Raw genomic sequence first — 11,560 nt, 5'->3', positions numbered from 1 at the left:
AAAACTATATATGAAGTAATGAACAATTAGAATAAAATATTAAAAACAGATCTTTCATATATGAACTATCAAAATAGGCTCATGTAAGCCTGTTCAACATCAAAACATTTGCTGCAAGTTTGAACTTTTGAATTTCTGTCGACTCAACTACCCGATTAGGAAGGTCATTCCACAACTTGGTCAAAGCTGGAACAAAACTTCTAGAATACTGTGTAGTAATGAGCCTTATGATGGAGAAGGCATTGCTTTTAGAATTAACCTTATAATAGAAGACTGGCTGGAAAAAAAAAAAAAAAAAAAAAAAAAAACACGATGATTTCAATGTATGAAAATTTAAAACTATAAAAAAAACTATTTAAAACTCTAGTAAAAGTGAATTTACTTTCTTCAGAATGGTGTTAATCTGTCATTTTCATAAAATCGAATACATTATATAAAATCAATAATTTCTCCTTTCTCTCACCGAGCCTGGAACTCGTATAGAAGACATTGTTAATTTCCAAATGGTGGAAGTTTTAGACTCATCTCTCCCCGTGGAAACAAGTTAGAAACTCGGCGTGGAAGATAAATACTTCAATATTTAAAGAATTTTCTATTAGTATATATATATTTTTTTTTTTTGTAAACAATTTATGTTTTTTTATTCCAGAGCATCAAAAAATCCTTTATTATAAGTGTATATATATTGAGGCATTTATTTTTAAGATCTAAGATTTTATCACTTATTATTATTATCATTATTATTATTATTATTATTATTATTATTATTATTATTATTATTATTATTATTATTATTATTATGAGCTAACCTACAACCCTAGCTGGAAAAGCAAGATGCTATAAGCCCAAGGGCTCCACAGGGAAAAATCGCCCACCGAGGAAAGGAAATAAGGAAATAAATAAACCATATTTGAAGTAATGAACAATTAAAATAGAATATTCTAACAACATTAACACCAAAACAGAAATTTCATATATGAACTGAAAAGATACTTATGTCAGTCTGCTCACCATGAAAACATTTGCTGGAGGTTTGAACTTTTGAAGCCCTACCTACCTATTTTCTCTAATTATTTATACTTATACATACAAGCTAGTTACAACTCAAACAGCTATGGAAAGACCACTCTGGACCGTGAGAAAGACTAATGATGGGAATAACACTACGAGACAGAAAAGGAGCAACATGGATACGAGAGCAAACTTAAGTAGAGGATATTCTAACATGAGAAAGAAAAGGACATGGGCAGAAACATATAATGAGAATGACAGATTATAGATGGACATTAAGAATAACAGAATGGGTCACTATGGATTGCAAAAGAAGAAGGGGAAGGAAAAGAAGACGATGGATTGACGAAATAAGAATATTTCCGAGTATACACTTGCATAGAAAGACCATAAACAGATGCGAGTGGGAAAACCAAGACTGAGGCCTTTGTCCTGCTGTGGCCTAGTTATGACTGATGACGATGATGATGATGATATTTTTAATAAATATCTTATGCTTCATTTTTATTCAGGCTACCTAAAAAAAAAAAAATTCCATATATATAAAAGTTAATATATTTTATAGCCAGCCCCTTTATTGCTTTGCTTTTAAGACTAACTAAGAAATTCTTCACCTTCTACATATATAAATGTCAAGTTCATATTTATAGCAAATGTTTGTATGTTGAAAAGGCTGAAATAAGTCTATTCTTATAGTTTATATATAAAATATGTTTAAATATTGTCAATGTTTTTAAAATATTTTATTTTAATTATTCATTATCTCTTATATCATTTGTTTTTATTTCCTTATATCCTTTCCTCACTGGGCTATTTTTCTCTGTTGGAGCCCTTCGGCTGGCTTATAGCATCAAGCTTTTCCACCTAGGGTTATAGCTTAGATAGTAATAATAACAACAGCAACACCAATAATAATAATAATAATAATAATAATAATAATAATAATAACACTCTTCTCACAAGCAGCTAATCTTTCGTTTTGTTCTTTCAGGCTATCCTAGTTTCCCGCTCCTGCTGTTCGCCCCTCCGCCTGGACACATCCAACAAGGGCCCCTCCTCAGGTCGGACAACTAACCTCACACCTCTGGAGTCTAAGGTTTCCTCTGACTTTTGCTCCACTTCGTCGGGGTCCGTGGAGCCCCAGCGGAAATCGCTCTTAGTTCAGGTAAGATATCATGATGATACAATTTTTCTATTCATAATGTATCATAAGGACTCATGACGATAACTTCCCTCTTGATAAGGGTAGAAGAGACTATTTAGCTATGGTAAGCTGCTCTTCTATACTCAATTTTTTTAATGAGGCGCATTTGCAATGACTCGCAGCGGTGCCCTTTTAGCTCTGAAAAGTTTTCTGCTATCTGTATCTTGACCAACCAATAAGCGATCAGGAAACTTTTCAGAGCTAAAAGGACACCCCTGCGAGTCAGTGCAAATCTGCCTCACTAAAAAGAATTGACTATAGGAAAAGGGCACTCCAAAATCAAACTATTGGTCTCTAGTCTTGGGTAGTGTCATAGCTTCTGTACCCTGGTCTTCCATTGTCTTGGGGTAGAGTTCTCTTGCTTGAGGGTACACCCCTCTTGATTTTTTCTTATTTTTATAGTTTATATATGGATGATCTATTTCAAAACATTTTATGTTAATTGTTCATTACTTATTTTATATTTTATTTCTTATCTCCTTTCCTCACTAGGCTATTTTTCCTGCTGGAGCCCTTGAGCTTGTAGCATCGTGCTCTTCCAACGAGGATTGTAGCTAATACTAATAATAATAATAATAATAATAATAATAACTAGAGGGGCACTCAGTAGAGTGCAGACCTCCACCACGGCAGCTTATTTCTCAACCTATAGCTTGACCTTGACTTTTGACCTAAATATGTATTGATTGGCATGGATTTTATACACTCAAATATGAACCAAGTTTGAAGTCTCTGTGACAACGATGACCAAACTTATGGTTAATTACGTGAATTGGACACTTTGCTTGACAGTGATCTTGACCTTTGACCTTGACCTTCCAAAATTCAATAATTTCCAGCCTTTTACATAACAATTAATCCCAGGAAGTTTCATTACTCTACGATTAAAACTGTGGCCAAGAAGCTGTTCACAAACAAACAAACACACACACACAAACAGGAACAAAAACATAACCTCCTTCCAACTTCGTTGGTGTAGATAACAATAATAAAAACAATAACAGCAACAATAAAAATAATAATAATAATAATAATAATAATAATAATAATAATAATAATAATTGGGAGTTATATAGTTTCACTTGGGTACGAATATTATTGAATAAACTACAGTGGTCCCTCTATTTCCAGGTTTCTTCTGAGGGCCAAGGGAAAAGCCCTATTTCCTCAACTACCACAACCCCAGGACCCAAAAAGCGATCAGTGAACGAAAGATCTTCAAATACTTCAACAGTTCTTTACCGGAAGTGTATTCTCAACAATTTCACCAACTGTGCCAATGCGCAGGTTAATGGTAATTCCACTTATGTGTAAAACCATTTTTAAAAAGGTTAATTCTATTTCTTTTTAAATGGGGTTTGTTACTCCCAATTCTACATGCTCGTCTAAATTTGACTTTGGTGAGAAACTGTTCATTAGTTAGGTTTGTTTATTGATATATGTATTTATTTGAGAATTATTTACAACAGATGCCTTGTAGGAGACAATTTTTCATTTTAATTATATAAATGAGAAGAAGAAGAAGAAATAGAACATGACGAGGAAGAAGCCTCTACATATAACAAGTTTGACTGGAGAAAACCTTTTCCATATCGGATCCATTTCTCCAAGCATTGGAAACGTAGCCTTATTATGACATGTCTAAATAAAGATTGAGTGAAGAAATTTAGCCTACAAACGAGCTTTCCCTTGACTTGACATTTAAAACAGAATCAATTATACACTTAGATGCATATGTATCCCCAGGATATATAAACTCATCTCCCGTATGCATACCTTTCAATTACGGCGTACCGACTAAACAGAACCCTCTGTATCACTATTTTTAACATCTAATTTAACTCAGTTGTAACATTTACATAACATATATTAAGTATTGATCATACAGCCACTATTCAAAACCTTCGGCAGTGCAACGGCCTCCGTACCATGGCTTCCGCAGTCATACATTTATAGATCAACTTAATGCGGCTAATTTCAACGCATTTCCTTTCCCCAGCTTTATTTTTCAAATTTTTGTTCGTGAATCAATTGCATATGTATTTGGCATTGTTATATAACATTATTTTAAACACAAAGCAATTTTGGGGTGCAACTCTGCTCATTTATGATTAACGACGTACAGTATTAATTATTCATCATATGAATATTTAGTTGTAGTCTGGCCTTTCCTTTCCAAAGCACAGCACAAGCACAAGACAGCTCATTGCATATTTCACTCCAGTTATATATAATGTACATGTATATATATATATATATATATATATATATATATATATATATAAACATATATAATATATATATATATATATATATATATATATATACATACATACATACATATATATAAAATATATATATATATATATATATATATATATATATATATATATATATATATATATATGCTGTATATATATACAGTATAAAAAAATTTTCTTGTTAGTTTTTATTTTCTTGCTATTTTTGCAAGAAATTGTCTTATACCAACAAAGAAAATGCAAACTAGTACCATCTGTCGGCATTACTCTAAAGCAGGATTTTGAAAAATAACGAAAATAACAGACCTTCCGAGTTTTGCTAAAGCAAAGCATGTACTATCAGACCCTCATAAACGCATCTCTGAGAACATTCCAAATCATAACATTTACGAAACGATAACATTAAAAATTTGACAAATATAATTACTGTATTTACAAATATTTACCCCATTAGATAGATTTGTGAAAAACATCATCAAGTATCTATTTTTAACGTGATAGTCATAGTCTAAATAAAAAAGGCCCTAGCCTGTATATATCGTCTGTATGACTTACTTAGTAAAGCACATACTGTATTTCAAACATTGAGTTTCTAAATATTATATTTATCCTTTAAAAGCTCAGGTGAAAAATTAAATTATAAACAAAATCTATTGTATGGGATCTGAAATATGTTATTTTCATTAGTAAAATAAATTTTTGAATATACTTACCCGATAATCATGTAGCTGTCAACTCCGTTGCCCGACAGAATTCTACGGAAGGGATACGCCAGCGATCGCTATACAAGAGGGGGGTGTACTCACAAGCGCCACCTGTGGCCAGGTACTGCAGTACTTCTTGTTGACACCACTTCAATTTTTCCTCGGTCCACTGGTTCTATGGGGAGGAAGGGTGGGTCAATTAAATCATGATTATCGGGTAAGTATATTCAAAAATTTATTTTACTAATGAAAATAACATTTTTCAATATTAAACTTACCCGATAATCATGTAGCTGATTCACACCCAGGGAGGTGGGTGAAAACCAGTGTACATGTATATCAAGAAGCTAAGTATCCCGTATTTCATATTATCAGTTATTCAAAATAACAATGAAATTACAAGTACCTGGTAAGGAAGTCGACTTGAGCCATTACTCTGCCTTAAATAAGTTCGTCTTCCTTACTGAGCGCAGCGTTCCTCTTAGGAGGCTGAACAACTCTAAGGTGCTGAAGTATCAAGGGCTGCAACCCATACTAAAGGACCTCATCACAACCTTTAACCTCGGCGCTTCTCAAGAAAGAATTGACCACCCGCCAAATCAACAAGGATGTGGAAGGCTTCTTAGCCGACCGTACAACCCATAAAAAGTATTCAAGAGAAAGGTTAAAAGGTTATGGGATTATGGGAATGTAGTGGCTGAGCCCTCGCCTACTACTGCATTCGTTGCTACGAATGGTCCCAGGGTGTAGCAGTACTCGTAAAGAGACTGGACATCTTTGAGATAGAATGATGCGAACACTGACTTGCTTCTCCAATAGGTTGCATCTATAACACTCTGCAGAGAATGGCTCTGTTTGAAGGCCACTGAAGTAGCCACAGCTCCCACTTCATGTGTCCTTACCTTCAGCAAAGCAAGGTCTTCTTCCTTCAGATGAGAATGTGCTTCCCTAATCAGAAGCCTGAATAGTAAGAAACTGAGTTCTTAGAACTTGGAAAAGAAGGTTTCTTGATAGCACACCATAAGGCTTCTGATTGTCCTCGTAAAGGTTAAGACCTTTTTAGATAGTACCTAAGAGCTCTAACTGGGCAAAGTACTCTCTCCAGTTCATTTCCCACCAAGTTGGACAGGCTTGGGATCTCGAACGACTTAGGCCAAGGACGTGAAGGAAGCTCGTTTAGCAAAAACCGAGCTGCAAGGAACATGTAGCCGTTTCAGATGTGAAAACAATGATCCTGCTGAAGGCGTGGATCTCACTTACTCTTTTAGCTGTTGTCAAGCACACGAGGAAAAGAGTTTTTAATGTGAGGTCCTAAAAAGAGGCTGATTGGAGAGGTTCAAATCTTGATGACATAAGGAACCTTAGGACCACGTCTAGATTCCAGCCTGGAGTGGACAACCGACGTTCCTTTGAGGTCTCAAAAGACCTAGGGAGGTCCTGTAGATCTTTGTTGGTGGAAAGATCCAAGCCTCTGTGGCGGAAAACCGCTGCCAACATACATCTGTAACCCTTGATCGTAGGAGCTGAAAGGGATCTTACTTTCCTTAGATGTAACAGGAAGTCAGCAATCTGGGTTACAGTGGTACTGGTTGAGGAAACTGCATTGGTCTTGTACCAGCTACGGAAGACTTCCCCTTGAGACTGATAGATTCTGAGAGTGGATGTTCTCCTTGCTTTGGCAATCGCTCTGGCTGCCTCCTTCGAAAAGCCCCTAGCTCTTGAGAGTCTTTCGAAAGTCTGAAGGCAGTCAGACGAAGAGCGTGGAGGTTTGGGTGTACCTTCTTTACGTGAGGTAGACGTAGAAGGTTCACTCCTAGAGGAAGAGTCCTGGGAATGTCGACCAGCCATTGCAGTACCTCTAAGAACCATTCTCTCGCGGGCCAGAGCGGAGCCAAGCAACGTCAGCCGTGTCCTTTTGCGAGAGGAGAACTTCTGAAGTACCCTGTTGACAATCTTGAACGGCGGGAATGCATACAGGTCGAGATGGAACCAATCCAGCAGAAAAGCATCCACGTGAACTGCTGCTGGGTCTGGAATCGGAGAACAATACAACAGGAGTCTCTAGGTTATCGAGGTAGCGAACAGATCTATGGTTGGCTGACCCCACAGGGCCCAAAGTCTGCTGCAAACATTCTTGTGAAGGGTCCACTCTGTGGGGATGACCTGACCCTTCCGGCTGAGGCGATCTGCCATGACATTCATACCGCCCTGAATGAACCTCGTTACCAGCGTGAGCTTTCGATCTTTAGACCAGATGAGGAGGTCCCTTGCGATCTAGAACAACTTCCACAAAAGAGTCCCTCCCTGCTTGAAGATGTAAGCCAGGGCTGTGGTGTTGTCAGAGTCCACCTCCACCACTTTGTTAAGCTGGAGGGACTTGAAGTTTATCAAGGCCAGAAGAACCGCCAACAACTCCTTGCAATTGATGTGAAGTGTCCTTTGCTCCTGATTCCATGTTCCCGAGCATTCCTGTCCGTCCAAAGTCGCACCCCAGCCCGTGTCTGATGCGTCCGAGAGGAGACGGCGGTCGGGTTTCTGAACAGCCAAAGGTAGACTTCCTTGAGAAGAAAGCTGTTCTTACACCACGCGAGAGAAGACCTCCTCTCTTCGGAGACAGGAACTGAGACCGTCTCTAGCGTCATGTCCTTTATCCAGTGAGCAGCTAGATGATACTGAAGGGGGGGGAGGTGGAGTCTCCCTAACACGATGAACAGGGCCAGCGATGAAAGTGTCCCTGTTAGACTCATCCACTACCTGACTGAGCATCGGTTCCTTCTCAGCATGCTCTGGATGCATTCTAGGGCTTGGAAGATCCTTGGGGCCGACGGAAAAGCCCGAAAAGCTCGACTCTGAAGATCCATACCCAGGGAGACAATGGTCTGGGATGGGACGAGCTGAGACTCCTCAAAATTGACCAGGAGGCCCAGTTCCTTGGTCAGATCCATAGTCCATCTGAGAATCTCCAGACAGCGACGACTTGTGGGAGCTCTTAAAAGCCAGTCGTCTGACGGAGCCGGACACAAGATCATGGTACTGCTGCACAATCTGTGAACTGTCAACCATGGGGAAGCGAGGAAGTACAGTGACAACCCGAAGCTGTCTAGACTGTCTGGGTCGTACAGACAACTCCTTATCGGGTTGCTGAGGTTGCCGCACTGCGTCACAACAAGTCACTTCTGCTGGTTGTTGAACGTCTACCCAGTGACACACTGACTCCGTAAACAAAAAATCCTCTAACAAGGACTAAGCTTGGACTGCATGTCTTGCAACACAGCTCAAGGTCTATGGGAGCAGGTGTGGTAACAGACGGGGTTAGCGACTGAAGTGGAACCATTACCTTCCCTGGAAGCATGTTATGCTTAAATAAAAGTCCATAGGAGGCTACGCAGCTAAAGGCTCCTCTCCAAATGACAGAGTCCTCAAGGGAATATCAGAAGGAGGGAGAAAAGCACTTTCTCATCTACAGGGACCATATCCGAGAAACGCTAAGTTCTCTCAGTGAGGGTTTCACTGGAGCAAAAGCAGCAGACTAGAAGGCAACGTTATGAAACTGCTTGACAGTCTAGTGAGTTGGCAACAACCAAAGATGTGTGACTGAGAAGCATGCGGTAAGGTATGCAGAGCATGTTGTATGCAGAGCATGCTGTATGCAGAGCATGCTGTATGTAGAGCATGCTGTAAGGTAAGCAGAGCGTGTTGCATGGCGTGTAACATTTCTCAGAAATACCATGACCAGTGCTAGATTGAGTAATATCGCATTACTGTCCATTGAAAGTGCACGTGCCGAGGGAATTGATTTAGACTGTTTTGTTGATGAATTTGATAGCCGGCATGATAATCGTAGAATTAAGCTGCACTAAATGTACTATAATCTACTTCACCTCAGGAAAGGGAAACTCGCCCTGTTGGCAACACTGCATTACTTCATGCATGCTTGCATGGGGTTTTAATATCAACATAATATTTACCTTACATTCATAACTCATGATTCATTTTTGTTTTGAAGATATTTTTGCCATATTTTGCGATTTTGTTAAAAATATATTGCAAGGAATACATATATATTCTTATATTAAGTAATACAAATAACCTCCATTATCATAATGTTTGTGTAGGCATACATGTATATGATTACAAATGCAAGTTATGAAAGTAATGAGGTGTTATTATTGTCATTTGTTATTTCCAAGTTGAATGGGAAGAGGCTCAAGTTGAGGAGAAAGTGGCAGATGCATGCGTTGAGGTGGCTGACTCATAGCATGAGGTTGCTGCCTCAAGAGTTGCGCTTGCTGTAAGGGTTGCGGATGCGCAGTAGCAGGTTCCTGAGGAACGAGTTGAGGTTCCTGAGGTGTGAGCTGCGAGAGTTGAAGTAGCGGCTGCGCAGAACGCAGTTCTTGTCTCGCGAGTTGAGGTTCCTGAGGTGCTAGCCTAAGGAGTTGAGGCTCTCGCCTTGAGGAGGGTTGAGGTCGCTGCAGCGAGTGCTGAGGTGGCTGCCTCATGGATGGAAGAGGTTGTCGTACCTCAAGAGATTGTTGCCTCGCTGGTGGAACCGCAAGCGGAAGCGGAGGAAGTAAGGCATAAGATTCCTGCTCCCATTGCTGAGGTTGCCTTAAGGAAGGCGGAGGTTGCTGCACACCGCTGGTAACTGGCAACTCAGTACGCGGTAAGGTATCCTGAGGAACCTCAACATCGTACGCCTGGCAGACTGGACTGCGGTGAGGCGGAGCGATCGCAGGAGGAGGTGTAACCTTCTCAGCCTGAAACTCACGCATTAAGACCGCAAGCTGCGACTGCATGGACTGCAGCAAAGTCGTCTTGGGATCAACAGACGATAAGGTCTGTTGAGGCAAAGCCTTAATAGAAGATGAGGTCTGTTGAGGCATCGCCTTACCTCTCTTAGGAGGTGTGCAGTCACCTGATGACTGCGGAGAGTCAGAGCTAACTCAATGACTGCATCCGGGTTGTTGAACTCTAGAGGTCTGGACTTTACGTTTAAGAGGTCTTGAGACCTGAGTCCAGCGTTTTCTCCCCGAAATTTCTTCTGCAGACGAGCAAAATAAGGGCTCAATCGTCTGCTGGTGGGAGTGACGGTCTCTGTAAGACACGCCCGCAACCACCGAGGATACTTCTGTGCGCCGATCAAGGCCTGCCGAACCCTTTTGCCCTTCGACATTGCTTCTCCCCTGGGCTTGGGAGCTTGCAAGAGGTCCCGGACTGGGAGGACGACTGGCACGCACAGAAGTACCCTCACGCACAACACTGACACACTTTGCGCTAATCACTTATCACTTTTGAATTTCTGTTTGCACTTATTTCACTGAACTCGAAACTTTAAGTGGTTTGTACCTGAAACACGCAATTCTATCCTTCCTTAAAAGTTAGTAATTGCGAAAACAGAATTACAATGTAACAGAAAAATCTAATGAAAGATAAATAATTCAGTGGCTGGAAAGAGACTAAACACTAGATCAAATAAACTACGTTTAAAATCTCTCACCGCATAAAGCTTGAGAACAAGAATAAACTCTAGAAACGTTTACCTTCTTCTCCTAAAGAGACTAGGGAGAAGAGCAAAAACGATAACAACGTAACTCGCTGAACGAAACGTTTATCCAGCTCTCTCTCCCTCCGTCTCTATCTCTCTCTCTCTCTCTCTCTTGACTTAGAACCTGAGAGAAGAGCCCAATCATATATACTCGTTAAAACATATTATTGTTAAAGGAAAAAAACTGAAAGATTTCCCAAATAAAAAGTTCCTTTATTAGAATTAAAACCATTAAGCTAAGAAAGAATGAACAAAACGGTAGAAACGGTTTACTCTTACTGCAACGTGACACCGTGAAAATTCTCTCTCTATCGTAACGATAGAGCGCAAGTTGAACGTTCTGAACGTCAACAACTGAAGAGACAAAACAAAACGTTAGTTCAACTTTGAAACAGTACGAGACTATCAAAGAAATTCTTTCAAAAACATTAAAATAGCATAATATGTTAACAGGTAAAACCGAAATGACGGGCTCAATGTTAATTAACTTCGGTACAAGAAAAGACCGCCTACTATTAGGAAAGGTCGAATATAAACAAATATAAAAATTAATTTTAATAAATTTCTAAAAAAGGAAGTTAATCGAAGAGGCCTATAAAAGGCGGAGAGATATAAAATAAATCTATAACTTTTGTTAAGCAAAATAAAGAAAGAGAGTCTATACTCTCTTAGACACCAACACTTCCGTCTAAGGGAAGGGTCGGCCATTAAAAGGTGAAAGAGAGTTCATACTCTCTTCGTCACCATAATTAATCAAATTAATTCCAAAAGCTAGCTAAGCTAATAATAAAACTTCCTGAATAGCGAAAGCTGAAATCTTAGAGCAATACTTCAC

At 39.4% G+C, this 11,560-nt stretch overlaps 1 protein-coding gene across 1 annotated transcript in view; it reads left to right on the top strand.

Moving 5' to 3' along the window:
* Positions 1–3,529, top strand: part of LOC137617738 (neuropeptide SIFamide receptor-like) — a 53,501-nt gene extending 49,972 nt beyond the window's left edge. The window contains exons 6-7 of the mRNA XM_068347735.1: positions 2,003–2,176; positions 3,347–3,529. Coding sequence (XP_068203836.1) covers positions 2,003–2,176; positions 3,347–3,529 — 357 coding nt within the window. The remainder of the gene's footprint in view (positions 1–2,002; positions 2,177–3,346) is intronic.
* Positions 3,530–11,560: the final 8,031 nt, after the last annotated feature.

Source organism: Palaemon carinicauda, chromosome 23, assembly GCF_036898095.1.
Source record: "Palaemon carinicauda isolate YSFRI2023 chromosome 23, ASM3689809v2, whole genome shotgun sequence".
Lineage (NCBI taxonomy): Eukaryota > Metazoa > Arthropoda > Malacostraca > Decapoda > Palaemonidae > Palaemon > Palaemon carinicauda.
The sequence above is the reverse complement of the archived record's forward strand: the minus strand, read 5'-3'. Positions and strand labels throughout refer to the sequence as shown.